Below are 20,476 nucleotides of genomic sequence, written 5' to 3' on the forward strand. Positions count from 1 at the left end.
ACTTAGGGGAAAGGAAAATCCCTCAGGCATCTCCCCCAGCTCAGATACCCTTGTCAGGGATGGTCCCGGCCTCAAGCCAGGTGTCCGTGACGACCCGGAGGGGCTGCCTCTCTGCTGGCCCGGGCAGTGCCCCACTGCTCCTCTGCCCTTGCTCCCTTGGGGGCCTTGCCAGTTCCTCCTCCTCGGCTTTCCTCATGGACAGGCGGATGTCGGAGCTCGCGTAGGTGTAGCCATGGCCGGCAGGGCAGATCTCTCTGAAGGCCTCTGCAAAGCCAACAGCCAGAGGACAAACTGAGAGGTGCTGTTCTTGCAGGAAACCAGGGCCTCCCTTTCCCTCCCTTTGGGAGACACGGCAATTGTGGCAGCAAGGAGGGAGGGAGCCCCAGGTTGGGATAAGCACGTGAGCAGGCAGGGAAGGCTACTTCAGTCTTCCAGATTGAGGGAAGTCTACCCAGGCCTGGCAACATGGTCACTGGCCTTGAGCCCCTGGGCAGTGAAAGCTGGGATGGGAACAGGAGGTTACCTGTGCCAGGCAGAGGGCATTTCTCACACTCGCTGCCCCATGCTTTGCCCACGCGGCTGCAGCAGCATATCTGCTTGGTGATCCGCTGGGCCAAAGGCAGGGTGCAGGTGCCAGGCCCCAGCGACCGGTAGCACAGTCCCTGCAGCATGGAGATTGCCTTGTCCGCTGCAACAGACACAGCACGTGGAGGTGGGCAGGTGGCCAGTGGGAGGGGAACGCACAGCTGGGAGGGCAGTGGATGGAGGTGTGGCTGGCCACATGCACTCAGACTGGCCTGGCCCATATCTCAGTTGGGAAGTTTGGAGCCCTGCAAATGCTCACAAGAACTTTGGGAGGAAGAGGCATAGTGGAATGTTTCAGCACCTGCCCATGTTGTGTGCTTGATGAGACTCGTGACTCCCCACCTGCATGTGGAGAACCTGAGAGCAGGGAATGAGGATGCAGCTGCTTGTCTCCAGTGCTGAGTTTAGAAGTGTTTACTGAAGGCCCCACGTGTCCCTAGGGCTGAGCGGGCAGCAGTATGTCCTGAGGACCACAGCCTCCCTGGGAAGATGAGGCAAGGTAAGGAGCTAAGGCCCGATGGGGAGCTCGGAGGACAGGGACCCTATCTTGGGTCATTTCTGTCATCCAGGCACCTCCCATAGTGCCTGGTGCATGCAAATGCTTAGTAATGCTTGTTGAAGCTATGCGTGGATGGCTAGGTCAATGAACCAATCAAACACAGAATCAACCAGCCAATCAAAATACTGAGGGTCACTGGGAGTTTGAGCTATGCTGGGCTTAGGTCATAGCAATGCCACCATCCTTATCTCCTTTCTTGTACTTTGAAAATAAATATTAAAGAATAGTTTCTGTATGTTATCTCAATGGAAGACGAGGAGGCCATGCCAGGTTGGAAGAGTCTGGAATCCGTAGAGGGCTGACTGGATTCTAAGAGGAGGAGAGTGGGCTGAAGAGGACATCAATCAAAGTTTAGGAATGAATGATTCTAGGGAAGTGCTGGTCAGGCCCAGGACGCAGCAGACGAAGTTCAAATCCCTGCTCCACCATGAACTACAGACCTCCCTGGGCCTTAGCTTCTTCACGTGTAAAATGAAGATGAGAATGATGATTCCATGGCAGGGGACACCTGTATTTCTGCCTGCCCAGAGTCTATGCACCATATTCTCGTATCATCACTCTGGTTCTCCTACAGGAACCACCCTTTCCCACCCTTGGTCCATATGACTGGAGTGGAGGCTGACACCTTTCTGGCTGAAGGCTTGTGGTCCATACCCCTGGTTACAGTGATTGGGTCAGGGATGGGCACTTAACCAAGGAGGCCCAGTGATAATCAGCTTTGAGACTATTCCTGGGTTATTGGGGAAAAGGGGCTCATTTTTTATTGAGTTTGCAAGGCTGAGAGGGTGTAGGCCTAGAGCATCTGGTGACCACCTTTGAAGGAACCATGAAACTCACACAGAGGAAAGAGCAGGACATGCCCTGCAGACACTGTGGCTGCCTAGGTCAGCCAGCCTGAGGCCATACCACGTCTGCACTTCCTAGTTGTGTGAACCAATGCTTTTGGTTTTTCTTGACAAGTCTTGTCTATTGCCCAGGCCGCAGTATAGTGGCACGATCTCGGCTCACTGCAACCTTTGCCTCTGGGGCTCAAGCCATCCTTCCACTTCAGCCTCTCAAGTAGCTGGGACTACAGGTGTGCACCACCACACCCGGCTAATTTTTAATTTTTTATAAAGACAGGGTCTCACCATGTTGCCTAGGCTGGTTTTAAACTCCTGAACTCAAGTGATCCGCCTGCCTCAGCCTCCCAAAGTGCTTGGATTACAGGTGAGAGGCACTGGGCCCAGCCCCAGCGAATTCTTTTTTGCTTAAGGCAGTTTGAGTTTGGTTTCTGTCACTTGCAATCCAAAGACTCCTGATTAATAAACTTTCTTCGTGGTATTGTCGTGGAGATTAAATAGAGTGAGGTGTGTGACAGTGGCTTGTTAAAGGTCATGTGCCCGCCACAGGTAAATCATCAGCCAGTCTGTGAGCCCTGGATCTCCAGGTGCAATCTCTGCTTCTAGCAGCCCCTTCCATTGGGACACTGTAAGGAAGGGCTCTGTCCCTTTGAACCCCAGGGTGGAGATGACCCAGGTGGGAATATCAGGAGGCTGGGGCAGCCCTGTAGACTGCCCCACTGGACCTGGTCAGGCGGCAGGGAGGGAAGGAGGCAGAACTCAGAAACAAAGGGAAGAGAAACTTCGTGCCACCCCTCCCACTTACAGGGAGGTGAATCACTGTAGGAGGCTGGAGGGAGTAACACCAGGGACAGAGAGGGAAAAAAGGACACTCGAGAGCCATCTCTGCTTCCCTGTATTAAGGGTCTCTTTCTGGGACTAATAAATAAGTCACCTTGGATGTCAAACACACCTCTCTGGTAAAGGGATCTTAAGTGATGTGGAGTAGAAGGAAGGGTGTAAGCCTCTCAAGGCCTTGATCACCTGCCACTGCCACCATGAAGGTTTCTTGAGAGCGGTCTGACATGTTCTCCCCACTCTGGGCCCCTCACTCTCTGGGCAACCCCCTCCTATAGCTCTTGCTGTCTTCTCTCCCTAGAGCCACTGGGTTCAGTCTCTGGGTGGCACTGGAGTCTTGTCCAACCCCATGGCCCTCCCAAACCCAGTACCAGAAAGTTTGCAGACTGAGGGCTTGGCCGGTTGCAGGGAGCTCTGCTGAGCTGGGCGTGGCCCATCCAACCACGGCTGCTGCCTCCCAGAGGCCAGTTGGGACTGGTTTTATTCAGCTCTGGTCAGGCCTTCCGGCCCAGGGAAAGCCCTATCTGGGCTGTGGTGTCAGTTCTGCCACTGGGGGCTGCTGCCAGCCTGGGCCTCTCACCCTGGAAACCACAGAGGTCTCTGGAAACAGGGCTGCCTGGCATACATGCATGTACATACCTGGACACAATGCTAATGCCCACTATGTGTTCACAGATGAGGAGAAACTTCAGAACCACAAGGGGCCACAGGATTGTGGAAAGGCCCTCGGGTCGGGCAGCAGCTCCATGAATGCTATGGACAGCCCTTCTGGAAAGGTCACTCAGCAGCCAAGGCTCAGCCAGACATCAGAGCAGAGGCCACCCCCACCACCTCCCGCCACCAAAGAAAACGAGGCTACACATGGAACAGAAATGATTAGAAAGGAAAAAAAATAAGAAATAGAAAAGACGAATTCCAAACTGCAAAGGCCTGGAAAAAATGCCTAGTGTAAAAAGTGAAGTAGTAACCATCTCTGTTCCAGCAGGATGGGCTGATCAGGTTTTTCACATTGGGCCCAACTCCAGGTTGAATAGCCGACACAGGCCCTGAGCATGGCGTGATCAGGTCTGGGGAAAATTGCTGCCCTGGGCCTGGCCTGTGGACCTGAAGTGTCCCATTTTGTCTCCCACTGTCCACCCCCACCCCTTCCCTGCCAGCACTCACACACACAGCGGCTCCGCGATGGATCCAGCATGAGGCCAGGTCTGCATGTGCACAGGTAGCTGCCCCTGGTGTTCACACACTCCGCGTCCTTGCACAGGCCCAGGGTCAAGCACTCATTGATATCTGCAGGGTTGGAGGAGATGACCAAGTGCCCGCCCCACGGAGGCCTGATGGAGCAGAGGGGCTGGGCAGAGATCTTCAAATACTCTCTCCAGATAAAACAACAACAAAAGAGCTGCTATGTATTCAGTGGGATTCCTCTCCCTGTGCCTCAGTTTCCTCATTTGTAAAATGAGGATAATGATAGTAACAACCAGATGGTGTTGTTAAATGGATAAGATCAAATTGCAAACCACTTTGTCCAATAAGTGGCATGTAACAATGATCATAATATTAAGAGCTAATGTTTATTTATTTATTTATCTATTTTTTGAGACAGAGTCTCGTTTTGCCACCCAGGCTGGAGTGCAGGGGTGTGATCTCAGCTCACTGCAGTCTCCGCCTCCCAGGTTCAAGCAATTCTCATGCCTCAGCCTCCCGAGTAGCTGGAACGACAGGCGCATACCACCACATCCAGCTAATTTTTGTACTGTATTTTTTGTAGAGATGTGTTTTCACCATGTTGCCCATGGCTGGTCTCAAACTCTGGGCCTCAAGCAATCTGCCTGCCTTGGCCTCCCGAAGTGCTGAGATTACAAGCATGAGCTGCCTTGCCAGGCCTCAAGCGCTAGTGTTTATTGAGCACCTATTACATGCTACGTACTCTGCTGGGTATTAACATACAATACCCCATTTAATTCTCACAAACAATTTTATCAAATAGGCCCACATGTCCTCATTTTACAGGTCCCAGGAATAGCCAGGTCACCCACTGGCACAGAGTCATTCAGCTGGAGAGTGGCATGTTGAGATGCAGACAGGAAACAGATCAGGGGGACTATGTGGGTTGGAAGGTGGAGAAGGGGCAGCCAAGTCCCTCCTATTCAGCCTTCCTCCAGAGGTCCCTGAAGCACCTCTGCAGGCCCCAAGACCCTGGGAGCATGTCTGCAGTGAGCTGGAGGAGGGAGGACCCTGGTAAGGAAAAGGAGGCAGAGGCTGGAGGAAGGCACTGAAGGGGAAGGGGACAGCAGGGGTCACAGTTAAGGGTGTGCAAAGGTTGAGGGTCAGAAGGGCACATCTTCGGGTCCTCCTGAACGCCCTTCCTTGTGCAGGCTGCACGCATCCCCCCAGAGACCCATGGAGGCTCATGCTGTTCTTCAAATAAGGGAGGTGCACTGGTTTCTTCTGTGACCTCAAAGGGGGAAACCCCCTTTTCCTGCTGCAAACTTCTCCCTGCCAAGGGGAAGTCTCAGCCCTCACAATCTAAGATATGAGGAGTCGGGGGCCATCTTGATGATGGCACTTCTATTGATGGTGGTGATGGCAGCAGAGATGATGAGCATGAATTGCTTGTGAGGGGCACCTGCCTCCAGGCCAGGCGGTAACACGGGCAGCCCTGTGTCTGCAGAGCCAGGTCACCCACCGGTTTGGGGAAATTGGCACTGGGCACAGGAACGAGGGACTGAAAGGTGACCCAGCCTGAGCACCAAGGGGCACTACTCCTTGGTAGGATGCCCCATTGTGGCAGGGTGCCAATAAGAGCTGGGAAGGTGCTACTGAGAAATGGGAGGGGGCAGTGATCCATATGCATCCAGACTGTGGCCACAGTGGGATGTGGGCCTCCATACCCAAATCTGACTTGCTTCCCTCTGCTTCTGGGTTCCCTGTCACTTCTTAGAGGGAGGCTCTAAACCCTAACATGGTATCCAAGGCCCTCTACCTTTCCCCAAAGCCTGTGGGTAAACAGGTGGCTCTGATGAGACACTGGCAGACATGTGGCATCTCCCGTGTGTACACAGGCCACGTACACAGTACTTTCTGGGACACTCCAGACAGCACAAACTGTTCTTTTGCTTATGGGGTTCACATTGCCTGGAGAGCTTGCATCCTCTTAGTTGGCCAACGTGTACTCATTTTTAAAGTCTTGGCCTTAGGTATCACCTTTTCCAGGGAGCCTTCCCTGATCCTTCCAGTCTGGGAAGGCGCCCCCACCATGGGATCCTGTAGCACTCAGGGACTGCTGCTTTCTCTCAAGAATGCCCCGCTCATTAGACATGATTGTTCAGGGGTCTGTCTGCACTTGGGGCAGGACTGTCTTCTCCATCACTGTGTACTCCTAGCACAGTGTATGTAGCCCATAGTAACCTCCCCTCCAATACTCTGTGGAAGTAGGAGAGAAGGATGGAGAGAGAGGAGAGACGACGCATGCGGGTGCAGAGATGAGCAGGTCCCTTCGCAGACACAGAGACCACAGCCACATACATGGGAAGGGGAGGTTTCAGGGGCAGGGCCTCCTGAGGGAAGGTCCTTTGGTGTCCTGAATCTTGGGGCTCAGTAGAGGGAGGGCAGAGAGCCCATTTGAGATCCTGAGTATAACCTTAAAGCTCCAGATTGGGAAACGTACCAGGAGGAAAAGCAACTGGTGACCGTTTAGACATGAACAGCCCCGATGTACCCTCCAAAGGCAAAAATACGTATTTCTCCCTACATCCACTGTCTGCTTGGCCCTCAAACCACTGGCTCCTGAGGGAGTCTGACTCTGGACTAGGCTGGGCCAGAGACCTGCCCTTTTGCTTGGCTCCAGCACCTTTGCTTATCCACAGGCTAGGAATCACTTCTGCAGCCTGGCACCCCCAAGGAAGACAGCCCAGCCATGCAGAGCTTCCCCAGACTCCTCTCTCTGAAGCAACCTCCAGGAGGAGGGCACCTTGGAGGCCATCTGGGTCAATCCCCTGTCTCTGACCCAGCTCCACCCAAAGCAAACCATACAGACAACTGTTTGTCCAGTTGTCAAAGCTCCCCACAGGGAAGCCACCTTGTTCCCCACTGGCCTCTGCCAGCCCCAGGAGCCTGTCCCAGGCAGGAAGCCCCCGTGCTCCCCGTCCCCTTTCCTGGCTATGGGTTGAAGCAAGCGGGAGGGAAGCCTGAGTAGCTAAAGGTTTTCAGTTGGGAAAAGCCCACAGAGGCCCCAACAACTCAGGCTGACTTGATTTCCCACCCTAGAGCTGAAATTCTTCCCATTCCAGGGACACCAGCTCAGGAGAAAAGTGGAAGTGCACAGACTGGGGTGGCCCCTTCAGACACAGCCCCACATAGCCTAGAGCCCCTAGCCTGTGTTCCAGGTGGGTGTGGGTGGAGATGGGGACGAGGGGAGGTGTCGGCCCCCTTGGCTTCCTCTGTCACTCTCAAGCAAGTCCCTGGATTTCCTTAGGCCCCTGGAATCAGCAGCCCCCCACCACTCCCCAAAGCTGGGGCTTAGAGGGACTCAGTGGAGACCACTCGGCCAGTGACAGACACCCCTCCTGTCTGGTGCTGGGAGTGTGCCCCGGCATCCTTGAGCCCAGCCCTGGCCCTGGGGGTCCTACCTTGGCAGTGAGTGAGGTTCAGTCTCTTGTACCCCTGAGGACACTCCAGCTGGCCATTCTCAATCACCGGGGAGGCTGAAGAGTGGAGATACGGACAGGTCTCACTGGACGGCCCCTGGGCTCCTCTGTCACCCATGCTGGGAAGCGGGTGCAGTCTGGATGTCCAGCCCACCCGGCAGCAGTGAGCCCCAGCCCCCGAAGCCATCGCCCTGGGCAGCTGTGCTTCCTGGTTCTCACCAGACTCCTCTCAGCCCACCTCGCTTTTATTAAAAGCAGTACTAAGTGCAATAAGACAGGCACAGAAAGACAAATATCACATGATCTCACTTACATATGGGACCTAAGAAAAGCAAACCCATAGAAGCAGAGTAGAATGGTAGTTACCAGGGCCTGGGGGAGAGGGGAGATATTGATCAAAGGGTAAAACATTTCAGTTAGATACAGGAGGAATAAGTTCAAAGGATCTGTTGTACGACATAGTGACTATGGTTAATAACAGTGTCTTGTATTCTTGAAAATTGCTAAGAGAGTAGATTTTAAGTGTTCTCACCACAAAAAATAAATATATGAGGTAATACACATGGGTGCAATTTAGCCACTTTACAATGTATACCTATTTCAGAACAACAGTTGTGCACCAGCCAGGCGCAGTGGCTCATGCCTTAATCCCAGTGCTTTGGGAGGCCAAGGCAGGTGGATCACCTCAGGTCAGGAGTTCGAGACCAGTCTGGCTAACATGGTGAAACCCCATCTCTACTAAAAATATGAAAATTAGCTGGGCATGGCAGCACATGCCTGTAATCCCAGCTACTCAGGAGGCTGAGGCAGGAGACTCGCTTGAACTCAGGAGGGGGAGGTCGCAGTGAGCTGAGGTTGCGCCACTGCACTCCAGCCTGAGTGACAGAGCAAGACTCCATCTCAAAACAAACAAATAGTTGTGCACCACAAATATATACAATTTTTATTTGTCAATTAAAATTTTGTTAATACTAAGAAAAATGTATTATATACTTCACATACATAGTTATTACATATAGTATCTACTATACTACATGCATGTTATATATATAACATGGGTTTTATTGTTATTACTTTTTGCTTTTTATTTTGAAATACTAAAAATACACAGATGTCTGATTGCAGATTGACCAACAAGGAAATTATTCTCAGTATTTTTATGCTGATACACATCCTGCCTTGAAATCACAACATTCCCCCTTACTTTACAAAGAAGAAGAAGAAAAAAAAACCAAAGAGTTGACATTAAATAAAAACAGGAAAAAAATCTCCATTACTTTGGAGGAACAGACTAGTGTGCCAACCCTCTTGAAAAGCTCTAGCAGGAGGCATACTTCTGATTGCCACCTGTCTTCACAGGAAAAGGCAGGGGAATACTATCTTTTGTGGAACAAAAAGAGAACTCAGCTATAAGTCTGACAATTCTTTTGCCTATAGATAACCAGCAATTCTAAGCAGGCACGAGCAATTGCCACAGACCTTATTCCATACAAAGTTCCATAAATATACCACGATATTTCAAAGGTCTTGCTCTATAAAGGTAGCTGCATGATGGCTTCCTGTAGCAATTTGCCGTCTTCTAGCTTTGACTCCTTTGTGGCAATAGCTTGTCTCTGAATGCTGCACCCTCCATCTCTGTTACCTTATCCCAATTCCTTTTTCTCCCAGTCATAACATCAGTAGCTACACTTTCAGTGTTGTTTGCTAAAGCTTATTGTCATCCAGGAAGTCATTTACTGTTGAGAATATATGTCCACTGGTTCATCCTTTAGTGGTTTACAAAAAGAGAGTTCTTCATATTTTTTTCTTCTTCTTCTTCTTTTTTTTGAGATGGAGTCTTGCTCTGTCGCACAGGCTGGAATGCAGTGGCGTGATCTCGGCTCACTGCAACCTCCACTTCCTGGGTTCAAGTAATTCTCCTGCCTCAGCCTCCCAAGTAGCTGGGATTACAGGCATGTGCCACCAGGGCTGGCTAACTTTTGTATCTTTAGTAGAGACAGGGTTTCACCATGTTGGCCAGGCTGGTTTCGAACTCCTGACCTCAGGTGATCCGCCTGCTTCGGCCTCCCAAAGTGCTGGAATTATAGGCATGAGCCACCGCACCCAGCCTTTCATATATTTTTATTGTTGAAATGAATTCTTGCAAATACCAAGAGGCATGTTAGAGATATTTATCCTTTATCCAATTGTACAGCAAAGTTTGAGTGTCTTGGTGGTTTAAAATGTTTTTCTAATCAAGATAGCTATTATTTCACCATTAGCTGCTCTCTCTGGGCACTTACACACTTAGCGCAAGGTTTGTTATTAGTAATGGCCTACATCAATCTGTATTTCATAGAGTCTTCTTGATCATTTGGATCCTGGGGTACTTGGGGGTCACATCTGATAGGTCGTCACAATTTTTACTTTGTAATAAGGCTGAGTGACATGGTAAGACCCCCTGAGAAGGGTCGGCATTGCGGTTTTTAATGATTGCTTGTGATTATGGGACTAGTGTCATTTTGCATCCACAGTTTCTTTGCAGGAGCTTTTAAGAGCCACCTCTCCATTTTGTGTGGGTTAGTTTAGTTAACACCAGAATACATAACTAAAAAATCCAGTAAACACAGCACTGTGAACTGCACTGTGTTGCAATATGCCAAAGACAAATAGAAGGAGGCGCCACATTTTCTTGGAAGCCCCACTCTTCCCTGAGGACACACTGTGTGCCAAGCATGACATGTGACAGCCTGACATAGGGACAGACCAAGTGAGGACATAAATTAGTAACGCTTAACTTTTTTAAGATTAAAAAATGTAAACTGAAGTTCAAAAATGTTTTCCTGCCAGGACTGGCCTGCTCCGGATTTGCACGTTCCATGTAGGGACCAGGGTCCAGCCTAGAAGGCCACTCTTGTGGAGACACACGGGGATTCTGAAAACGCTGAGAAGGAGATGGAAAGATGAGAGTGAGGCTGGGAAATGTGCACGTCCCTGGCGTGGGGCCTGGTGGTATAAACTGAGGACAGAGAGGAGGGAAGAAAGAGAAGTCCTTTGGAGAAACTCAGAAGGCAGGCTGATTAGATGCAGCCTGTGAACATTATGAGGAGCAGAAGGTGGGAAAGAATGATGCAAGGCTGCTGCCAGAGGGCTGAGGAAAGAGACCAAGTGCACATTTGTCCAGTGCTTCAGAATTGCAAGGCCATGGGTACACATGGTCATGTCTGTTTCTCACAACAATTATGCCCTAAGGCAGGGACCGTCATCCCCATTTTACAGATTAGGAAAGCAAGGCTCAGTGAGGGGTAAGTAACTGACCCAGGTAACAAAGTTGCTGGAGCAGAGGCAGGGTTGAAATCGGGCCTCTAGCTGTGAAGGCCACATCCTTTCTCCTACCTTCCACTGTGCTTCTCTAAGAGAGAGAGAGAGATCAGGAAGAGCTGGGTGAGCCAGCAGGCCAGAAAGGTATCAACTCTCTAGATGTCAAGAGGGAGAAATGATGTTGGGCATGGTGGCTCACACCTGTAATCCCAACACTTTGGGAGGCCGAGGCAGGAGTGTCCCTTGAGTCCAGGAGTTTGAGACCAGCCCGGGCAACTTGGCAAAACCCCGTCTCTACAAAAAAAATAAGATTAACTGGGCTTGGTGGTTCATGCCTGTGGTCCCAGCTACTCTGGGGGCTGAGGTAGGAGGATCACTTGAGCCTGGGAGGTCAGGGCTGCAGTGAGCTGTGACTGTGCTATTACACTCCAGCCTGGGCAACAGAGGGAGACGGAGACGGAGACTGAGAGGGAGAGGGAGAGGGAGGAAGCAGAGGCCCCTGCTTCTTTAGTGATCAGAAGGGGAGCAGCAGAGAGCTTGGATGAGAGCAGGAAGCAAGAGTGGAACCAGCTGCTGGCACCTGCAGAAAACTGTGAGAACCCGAGGAATGAGTGAATCTCAGAGGAGCTGGGTCCACCCATTAGTCTGGATACATGTATGTGCTTTTTATATAAAGTGGTCTCCTCCTTAATAAGGGGAACCTGCCCCCCTGCTGGCCTGAAGGGCGTGTGTTGCGTGGGCAATTCTTCATGAAGGCAGGCTTCTAGAGGGAAATAAATGCCAAGCCACTGTCTCTGGGGAAACTCCCATTTTTACCAACAACTTCCACCCCAAAACCAGGGCCCTCAGCACCCCTCCTCACACCTCTCAGAGACAGTCTACAAGGGGCTAGTTCCTAGCTTCTATAAGACCAAGTACAGCATTGAATCCAAAAAATCAGGTTAAGGCCGGGCATGGTGGCTCATGCCTGTAATCCCAGCACTTTTGGAGGCTGAGGCAAGTGAATCACCTGAGCTCTAGAACTCGAGACCAGCCTGGGCAACATGGCAAAACCCTGTCTCTACCAAAAATACAAAAAGTCAGCGGGCGTGGTGGCATGAGCCTGTGGTCCTCGCTACTCAGGAGGCTGAAGTGGGAGAATTCTTTGAGCCTAGGAGGTAGAGGTGGCAGTGAGTCGAGATCATGCCTCTGTACTCCATGCTGGGCAACAGAGTGAGACCATGTCTTAAAAATAAATAAATAAGGCGCAGTGGCTCATGCCTGTAATCCTAGCACTTTGGGAGGCCGAGGCGGGCGGATCATGAGGTCAGGAGATCGAGACCATCCTGGCTAACATGATGAAACCCCGTCTCTACTAAAAATACAAAAAATTAGCGGGACGTGGTGGCGGGTGCCTGTAGTTCCAGCTACTTGGGAGGCTGAGGCAGGAGAACGGCATGAACCCAGGAGGCGGAGCTTGCAGTGGGCCAAGATGGAGCCACTGCACTCCAGCCTGGGCAACAGAGCGAGACTCCATCTTAAAAAAAAAATATATATATATATATATATGTTAAAAATATATATATTTAAAATATATATAGGTTATATATATATTTTTATATATATGTAGGTTAAATTCAGGTTAAATCTCCTTGGGAGAAAGTGGAAGTTTAGATGGCCATATGGCTCAGGGTGAAAATTCAGCAGCCAGTGAGCTTTGTGACAGGTGAAGGCAGGTGACACCTGTCACCATCCCTGCCACCCACACCAGGTGTCCCTCTTGCATGCTCCCAATACATAGCCCTGCCCAAGTCACAGCACTAGCTTTTGAGCTGAAAAACTCAGTTCATGGTGTGTCATGGCTGCCTGTTTACTTTTCCATCTCTCCACAAAGCATAAGCTACGTGAGGACAAGGACCTTGTCTTCTTCTTCTTCATCACCGTTATGTCTCTGGTGCCAAGCATGACACCTAGAGCTGTGTGGGCACTCAGTCAAAATAGGAACAAATAAGAAGACCAAACACTCAAATGGCACTTACTATGGGCCAGGCCCTATTATAAAGGCTTTACACGAATTAACTTAGTTAATGCTCATAAGAGCCCTTGGAGAGTCTTACTAATATTATTCCCATTTTATGGATGAGCAAATTGAGGTTCATCCATAAAATGGATGAGGTTATGAAACAAACCCAAGGTCACCCCGCTGGTGGACAGAGCTGGGATTATGAACTCAGGCAGTCTAGCTCCAGAGGAGAAATTCTGAACCATTCTCCCCACTGCCTCCAAATAAATAAATTTGTGAAAAGCCTTAGGGGTGTCTAGGCAGACAACCCTAGGGACCAATGGAGGTACCTGCCCAGTAGAAAACCTAGCACCCTTCCTAGGAAACCTCTACCCTGTTTTTAAATGAGGGGTCAGGCGAGGGAATAAGAAAAAAAAAAAAGTAGGGATACTCAGAAGGAGGTCAGAAGAACTGATCAGATGCCTGGTAAGTGCTCCACGATGTGCATAACCAAAGTGCCGGGAGGAACTGACAAAGGAAATGGTGTAGAACTCATCCTACCCCTTGTGGCTCCTCAGCCAGATCAAGGTTATCACAAGGGGTAAGGGGTCAGAGAGTAGAAAGAAGAGAATCTGTGAGACCTGGGGAGAGAGAGTGGCTAAGCTGTGACTCCCACGGATGCTTCAAGGAGGCCTTGCAGGGCTGCAGTGTCCTTGCCTTTCAGACTCTTAGACTTGGGAAAGCCAAAGCAGCTGCCCAGGATCAGTGGGGACCGACCTGAACTCCAAGGAATTCACATCACAAATGCCCATGAAGCATGCAGGGCGGATGTGGGGAACCTTCCTGGTAAGGACATTGGGACATATGGTCTTCTGATTCCCTGGCCTCGGCACTGTCCACCCTCTGCCGTGCCTCGGTTGCTCACAAACTGAAGAAAGAAGCAGATGGGCCCCTGGCTGCAGCCTGCCCCTGCCCTGCTAACTCTTCCCCTCGGCTGCTGGGACTCCCAGGGAGGCCTCAGTAAAGGCAAACTAATTTCTCGAGACAGTTTTGGCGCTGACTCCATGAGTAGAGCTGTGGAGGAGAAAGTGAAGAGTGTCTGGCCACAGGGCTGTTTACAAGCTGTGCCAATCTCAGCCTGCGACGACAGGTGCCTGCAGCAGGGAGATGTGAAAGGTCCCTACCACACAGCCCCTCTGCCCAGGGACAGACACATACATGCCTGGCGAGGCCAAGCTCAGTGCCACACGGACGCATGAGCAGGCTGGAGCCTTGCCCCTTTGATTTGCAAACCTCAGAAGGGCAAGCTGGAGAGAAAATTCTACTCCCCCAGTAGGAGTGCAGGTGCTGGGGCAGCCAGACCCACATCTAATCCCAGGCTCCACTCTGACTACCTGTGTGACCTGGGGCACATTTCTTAACCTCTCAGCCTGAATTTTTTTTTTTTTGAGACGGAGTCTAGCTCTGTCACCAGGCTGGAGTGCAGTGGCGTGATCTCAGCTCACTGCAATCTCTGCCTCCTGGGTTCAAGCAATTCTCCTGCCTCAGCCTCCTGAGTAAACAGGATTACAGCCACGCACTGCCACACCCAGCTAATTTTTGTATTTTTAGTAGAGAGACGGGGTTTCACCATGTTGGCCAGGATGTTCTCAAACTCCTGACCTCGTGATCTGCCCATCTCGGTCTCCCAAAGTGTTGGGATTACAGGCGTGAGCCACCGCGCCTGGCTGAATTTTTTCATCTGTAGAAGTGGAGACTGGGCTGGGCACGGTGGTTCACATCTGTAATCCTAGCACTTTGGGAGGCCAAGGCAGGCAGATCACGAGGTCAGGAGATTGAGACCATCCCAGCTAACACGGTGAAACTCCGTCTCTCCTAAAAATACAAAAAATTAGCTGGGCGTGATGGCGGGCACCTGTAGTCCCAGCTACTTGGGAGGCTGAGGCAGGAGAATGGCATGAACCCAGGAGGCAGAGCTTGCAGTGAGCCGAGATTGCGCCACTGCACTCCAGCCTGGGTGACAGAGCGAGACTCCGTCTCAAAAAAAAAAAAAAAAAAAAAGTGAGGACGAAGACTCAGCTTGTGGAGTCATTGTGAGGATTAGCTTTGCTGAAACAATAAATGTCAGACTGAACCTTGCAGATGCATGGCACAAACCCTATAGAGCCAGCCTGCCTGCCTGCCTGCCTTCCCTCCCTTTTTCCTTCCTTCCTTCCCTCCCTTTTTCCTTCCTTCCTTCCTTCCTTCCTACCTTCTTCCCTCCCTCCCTTCCTTCCTCCCTTCCTCCCTTCCTTCCCCACAGTCTCAAGGCTGGCATGCTGGCCCACTGTCCCTCACTAGCTGGGTGAATTTGGGCAGGTTACACAACCTCTTTGAGGCTGGGTCTTCTTATCAGTAAACTGGAGATGATAAGTCCCTCTTCATGGGGTTATTATGAACACGAAATAAGCATGTACAACTCTGAGCACAACACTTGTCCCATTTTAGGAATTCTCATAATGTCCATTATTCAGATTTCCCTCCTTGGTGAAGGACCAGTGGGGCCTCCCAGTGATTATGGACATTCTGCCCAAAGATGGCCTCTGACTGCCTCCTCAGAGCAAGATAGAACCAAAGTCACCACAAACAGTGAGGTCGAAAAAGAGTCTGGTCAGACCCCTGGCTCAGGCAGGTGCCACCTAGCCACCCCTGCCCCAGCCCTTCCTCCGCTCTCCGGGCTAGAGGTGCCACATGTCAGTGACACCCACCCCTGCTGGGTTGGGAGGGTGCTCACTTAAGCCTGAGGCACAATTCATTCCCAGCAGGCCTCAAGTCCCTTGGAAGAAGCTCTCAGAACATCTCTGAGCCAAAGAGACACTGCCTTTTCAGCTGACAACTGGAATTCTGAAAATCCCATTTCTTTAGAGTAGGGGACTGGGCATCTCATCCAGAATCCCAGAGAACAGGAGCCCCACCCCAGCACAGCTGTTCCCCAAGCCGGGGTCCTCCAGTTCAGCAAATGCTTGTGCCGGGTGCAAGAAGCAGCACAGAGAGGCCACTTGCAGAGTGACTGGAAGCAGGCATCTGGAGTCAGATAGGCCGGGAGTTTCAGGCCCAATTTTCTCTTCTGTAAAATGGGGATAATAGCACCCAACATCTAGAAGTATTGTTAGGATGCAAGAAAATGAAAAAGCACTTAGCACCGTGCCTGGCACTTATAAGTACTCTGAATAAATGGTTGTGAATGACGACGAGGGTGATAATAATGGTGTTGCTGCTGTGACCTGCCCTAAGGCTCTCTGCCCCTCATGCCCCCAGCACCCTCCCACACCCATCCTCCCCAGGGGCTGGCATCACAGAGCTACACCTATAACTCTCGTCGTGGGCAAGGGTCAGGACCAAAGCAAAGCCTTCTTTCTGTTGGAAGGTTCAAATACATTTTCAAACATCTCTAAAAACCCCCATTTCCTCAAAAATCAATTTTCTTTGTCGACTCCTATGAAAAATCTGTTCTTGGTAGTCATTCTCCCTGTGATCTGGAGCCCACTACTTTTAGGCACAACCCATTTTATTGCTGGGCACCTGCAGTTTTTAATAAGTTGTCCCTTGTGATCAGTTTCAAGTCGAGCTCTGGTTACCAGAAACACCACACATTGGATATTTCTCTTGAGAACCACATGGGGGAAAGCCTACACCCTTCTCCCTAGGGCAATTATTTCTCTTAACACAGGCCGGGGCTACATGTTGCTAACCTGCCCCTCTATCTAACCCAAATCTTCTTGACGGATATAGCACAAGTAACTCACAAAACCCAATCTTGACGCGCATCCTCTTGGCTGCAGAATTCCAGTCTAGCATCCTGATCTTTGTTTCCTTCAGGGAGGCTCAGGTCTCCCCAGAATGATTAGGGAGATCTTGCTCAGCTGAGAGTCAGACATACTGTGGTTGGAATCCTGGCTCTACCTGCCCTAGATGTATGACCTTGGACAAGCTCCTCAGCCTTCTTGGAGCTCCATTTTCCTCATCCATCAAATAGGGTTAAAAATCCTGGGCTTGCAGGTGGCTGTACAAACTCAGTGAGACAAAACATGTGAAGGGCCCAGTGTAATGTGAAAGTTCAGGAACTGGCGGCTATTCTTGGTTTAAGAGAGAAAGGTGCAGAGTTCCTTGAAAGGGCAGAGCAAGAGAATCTGTTCTCCCTGGAGATACAGAGGGCCCTGGGTTCAGAGGTGAACTCAACCCACCCCAGGCAAATGGCAAGACGATCTCATGGCAAACAGCTGGAGCCCACCACTGTAGGCCCTGAGCCATGTGCCAGCCCCGCCTGTCCCAGCAAAGGGGCCTGGGGGTTGACACAGCCAGTGCCAAGCCAGATGGGGCAGTGGCCAACTTTCCAGTCAGCCCAGATGTCTGTCTTTCTCAGATGAAAACTCAAAAATGTGGCCTCAATCAAAGTGGCTTTTGAGAACCGTGTGTTCTCCAGACTCTGGCAGGAGGATTGAAGAGGGCTATGAGCTGGGACCCTTTGATAAATCCCAAGGGGTCAGGAAGACCTGGCTCAGGCTAAGTCCTGGGAGTTCAGCTGGGTACACATTACCTCTACCACTCAGAGTGAAGGGAGCAGAGGGGAACTGTGGGCTGGTCTAGACTGACTCCCAGGCCAGCTCTCCATGCAAGTTCTGTGGCATTCTGGAACAAAAGGGATTTACCTATGCCATGCAATTAAGACTTCAAGGCAGTCCTTTTCCATGTCAGGAATAGTGGCATTCTGCTGGGACCTTCTTCAACAGTCCAGCACACAGCCTCAAAGCCAAAATGTGACTGAAGGGAAGCCATGAAGCCACTCCCAGGCTGCTCACCCTATCAATCCCACCACTGCCTGATTTGCTAGAACACTTTACTGGGGATGACAAAGGCTTCCCCCAGAAGCATAAGCCTATTTTATCAGAGGAGAAATAGGGGCTCAGAGAGGCAAAGCCACTAGTGCCAGGGATGATCTAGGATCCAGAAGTCCTGTCTGTCTTGCCAACCTTCCCCAAACCTGCCCTGGCAGCTTGTCTTTTCTTCCTCTGCTTCTTGTATAGAAGCTTCCTTGTCATCCCCACTTAAAGAAATGTGCCCACCCCAGCCCAGTTCAGGCATGAAGCGAGGTGCCTTTCATGTGTTTTTGATGTTTACGTTGCCCTGGTTTTTGTTATTTCTTGCTCAGTGTGCTGGGATGCTTGACATTCCAGGGTCTGTACCCTGGTGCCCAGCGCGCTGAGATGTTCTGAACACAGTGGGGGAGGCCACCATCTGGGATGGGGCGGAGCGAGGGCAAGGGCTGAGCGTTGGGTGTGTTGGGGGAGGGGTACAATTGGTGTTCTGCACGCACCTGATCCACAGAGCTCTGCTCCCGTGCCCACCGCCACTGGGCTCTAGCCCTGTCTGAACCGAGCTCACCAGCCGTATTTGGAGCAGGTTCCTTGGACATCAGGTGGGCTGAGCTCTCAAGGCTGGCACACAGGTGGAACCAGGAGTGCAGCAAGTGGGTGAGCAGGTAGCTGCTTCAGTACAGACTCTGGCCTTTTTCTCCTGCTCCCCACCCTTCCAGCGGAGGGCTCCCCCACTCTCAGAAGTGCTTCCAAGATCTGGGGATGTGGTCATGGTGCCTGTCAGCCCTGGCTGAGGGCAACGGGCCTAGAATCCTCCTCCATTGGCAGCAGCCAGCCCTGGCATGGACCTCACAGCCTGCATCTCTGCACCCCTGATGGGCTCCAGAGCTTGGGACAGGCAGGCCCTGTGCTCCCACTGTCCCCTCCAATCCTATAAGCGGCAGATGTGACATATAAGTGAAGAATCCAGAGTGGCTCTATTTTCATTTTCACTAATGTCACCTGATAGGTCTGTGGCCACTAACATCACTGTCAGATTGGCTTAGTGAATTACAGAGGAGATACTGACCCAAGGACCCTGTGGTGCCCTGAGTGCTGACACCCCACCCAGAGGGCTGCATCTCAAGAGCTCAGGATTATGCTTGGTACCCAAATCAAGGACACCTTAAGGGCTGAAGACTTGCCCAGAGGAAGGTTCCAAGAGGGGCGTAGACCTCAGCTGGGAGGAGAATCCCAGCAGTGAAGCGGGATTCTGAGAAGGCCCTTCTGGAAGCCTGTTTCTCAGCTGCACCACTCCACTCCTTTACACTCACGCTGTTGGCAGCTGAGCCCACTCTTCCCCTTCATTATTTCTCAGATTCCAGAGGCAACAGCGTGACAGCTTCTGAGCCCTGAGACAAGGAGGGGAAACTTCTAAGGCTGCCCCTGAATTGCCACTTGGATGAAATCTCATTGTTCCTACCACCTAGAAAAGCCAGCTCCCTCCTAGGACAGCCCTAACTGGGTCAGGAGGTCCCAGGGCAGGTCAGCACCTTGGTCAGCGCAGCAGGTACTGCATGCCCCTCAGAGGGTTGATGGGGTAAAGGGAGAGAGACCCCCACCCACTTGTCTGAATAAGCCAGCTCTTGGGAACCAGAACCTGCCCAGAGCAGGGACTTGGGAGCCCTGGCCCCACCTAACCCTTCTGACATGTCTGCCTTTCTACAGGAGAGCCAGGGCTGAGCAGGGCTCAGCAAGAGACATACTGTGCTCCAGAAAATGTTGCTCATTCTCTTGGTCTTACTTGCACATGCAATTTCCTTGGGTTGTTAAACTCTTCCCCATTACTTAACTGTCCTACCCCTAATTATTCTTCAAATCTCATCCTGGAAGTCACCTCCTCTGAGAAGCTTTCCCTGATCCACAGTGTTTAGCCTGTAGGGCCCCCATCCCATAGTGTACAGATGTGCAAGTTGTGCGCTGCACAAAAGCACCATCTCTAAGGGAATCATTGGCATCCTAGATTGGCATATTTATGAAGATGATCTTGAACAAATGGAAGGGCAGGTTTTTCTAATTTGCAAAAAGGTGCTACTGGACCTATGAGGGGCCTGGGTTCCACTGCCTGTGTTTGCACAGCACTCAGCACTTGACCAGACACTGCTCAAACCTCTTCATTCCTGATGCCTACCAGCCATCTATGACTACCCACTAAATTGTAAGCTTGGAGAGGAAGGTGCGGTTTTTACCACCTTCTCTACTCTCTGTCCAGGGCCTGCATGCTATGGCCTCTTCAAATGGGGGCTTAGTCAATGTAAATATTTGTCGACTGATTAGAATGTGGGATATAGAAGTTTCAAGGGTTCAACGCCTGATAGGAAAGAGAAAAGAAAACAAGGAAAGAAGAAAAGTGGCAAAAACATCTCTGGCCTACAGGGGAGACCTGGGCAGTTTGATGCACATCTCCTGTGCAGTGGGTCCATTCCTTTCTCACTTTCTTGAGGGATACTTTTTAATTACAATAATGATAATGATTGTAATAGCCATGGTTTATTGACCTAATACTAAGCATGTGCATCATTTCATTTAATCTCTACAGCAGCCTACGAGGCTGGCACTATTACTATCTCCATTTTACAGATCAGGAGATTGACGCAGAGAGAGGTGATCAGGAAGAGCTGGGACTGGTACGTAGTATGTGTTAGACATTTAAGCCTGGGAGCTGAACACTACCCTTTGCTACTTCGCCAAAAATTCTATCACACTGTAAAACCGTCTACACTTATTTTTAGTTTGGAAAATATAGTCACTGCTCCACAGCTGAGTCTGATGCAAGGAACAGCCCTGCCCCTCCCATCTTTGGGCTCCTGTCCAGCCTCCTGACAAAGCTAATT

At 50.9% G+C, this 20,476-nt stretch overlaps 1 protein-coding gene across 2 annotated transcripts in view; it reads right to left on the reverse strand.

Moving 5' to 3' along the window:
- Positions 1-20,476, reverse strand: part of LTBP2 (latent transforming growth factor beta binding protein 2) — a 113,607-nt gene that overhangs the window by 30,222 nt on the left and 62,909 nt on the right. For both annotated transcript variants that reach the window (XM_063596325.1, XM_008977905.5), the window contains exons 9-12: positions 7,452-7,526; positions 3,988-4,110; positions 524-688; positions 49-264 (exon numbers count right to left, since the gene is read on the reverse strand). In XM_063596325.1, coding sequence (XP_063452395.1) covers positions 49-264; positions 524-688; positions 3,988-4,110; positions 7,452-7,526 — 579 coding nt within the window. The remainder of the gene's footprint in view (positions 1-48; positions 265-523; positions 689-3,987; positions 4,111-7,451; positions 7,527-20,476) is intronic.

Source organism: Pan paniscus, chromosome 15, assembly GCF_029289425.2.
Source record: "Pan paniscus chromosome 15, NHGRI_mPanPan1-v2.0_pri, whole genome shotgun sequence".
Lineage (NCBI taxonomy): Eukaryota > Metazoa > Chordata > Mammalia > Primates > Hominidae > Pan > Pan paniscus.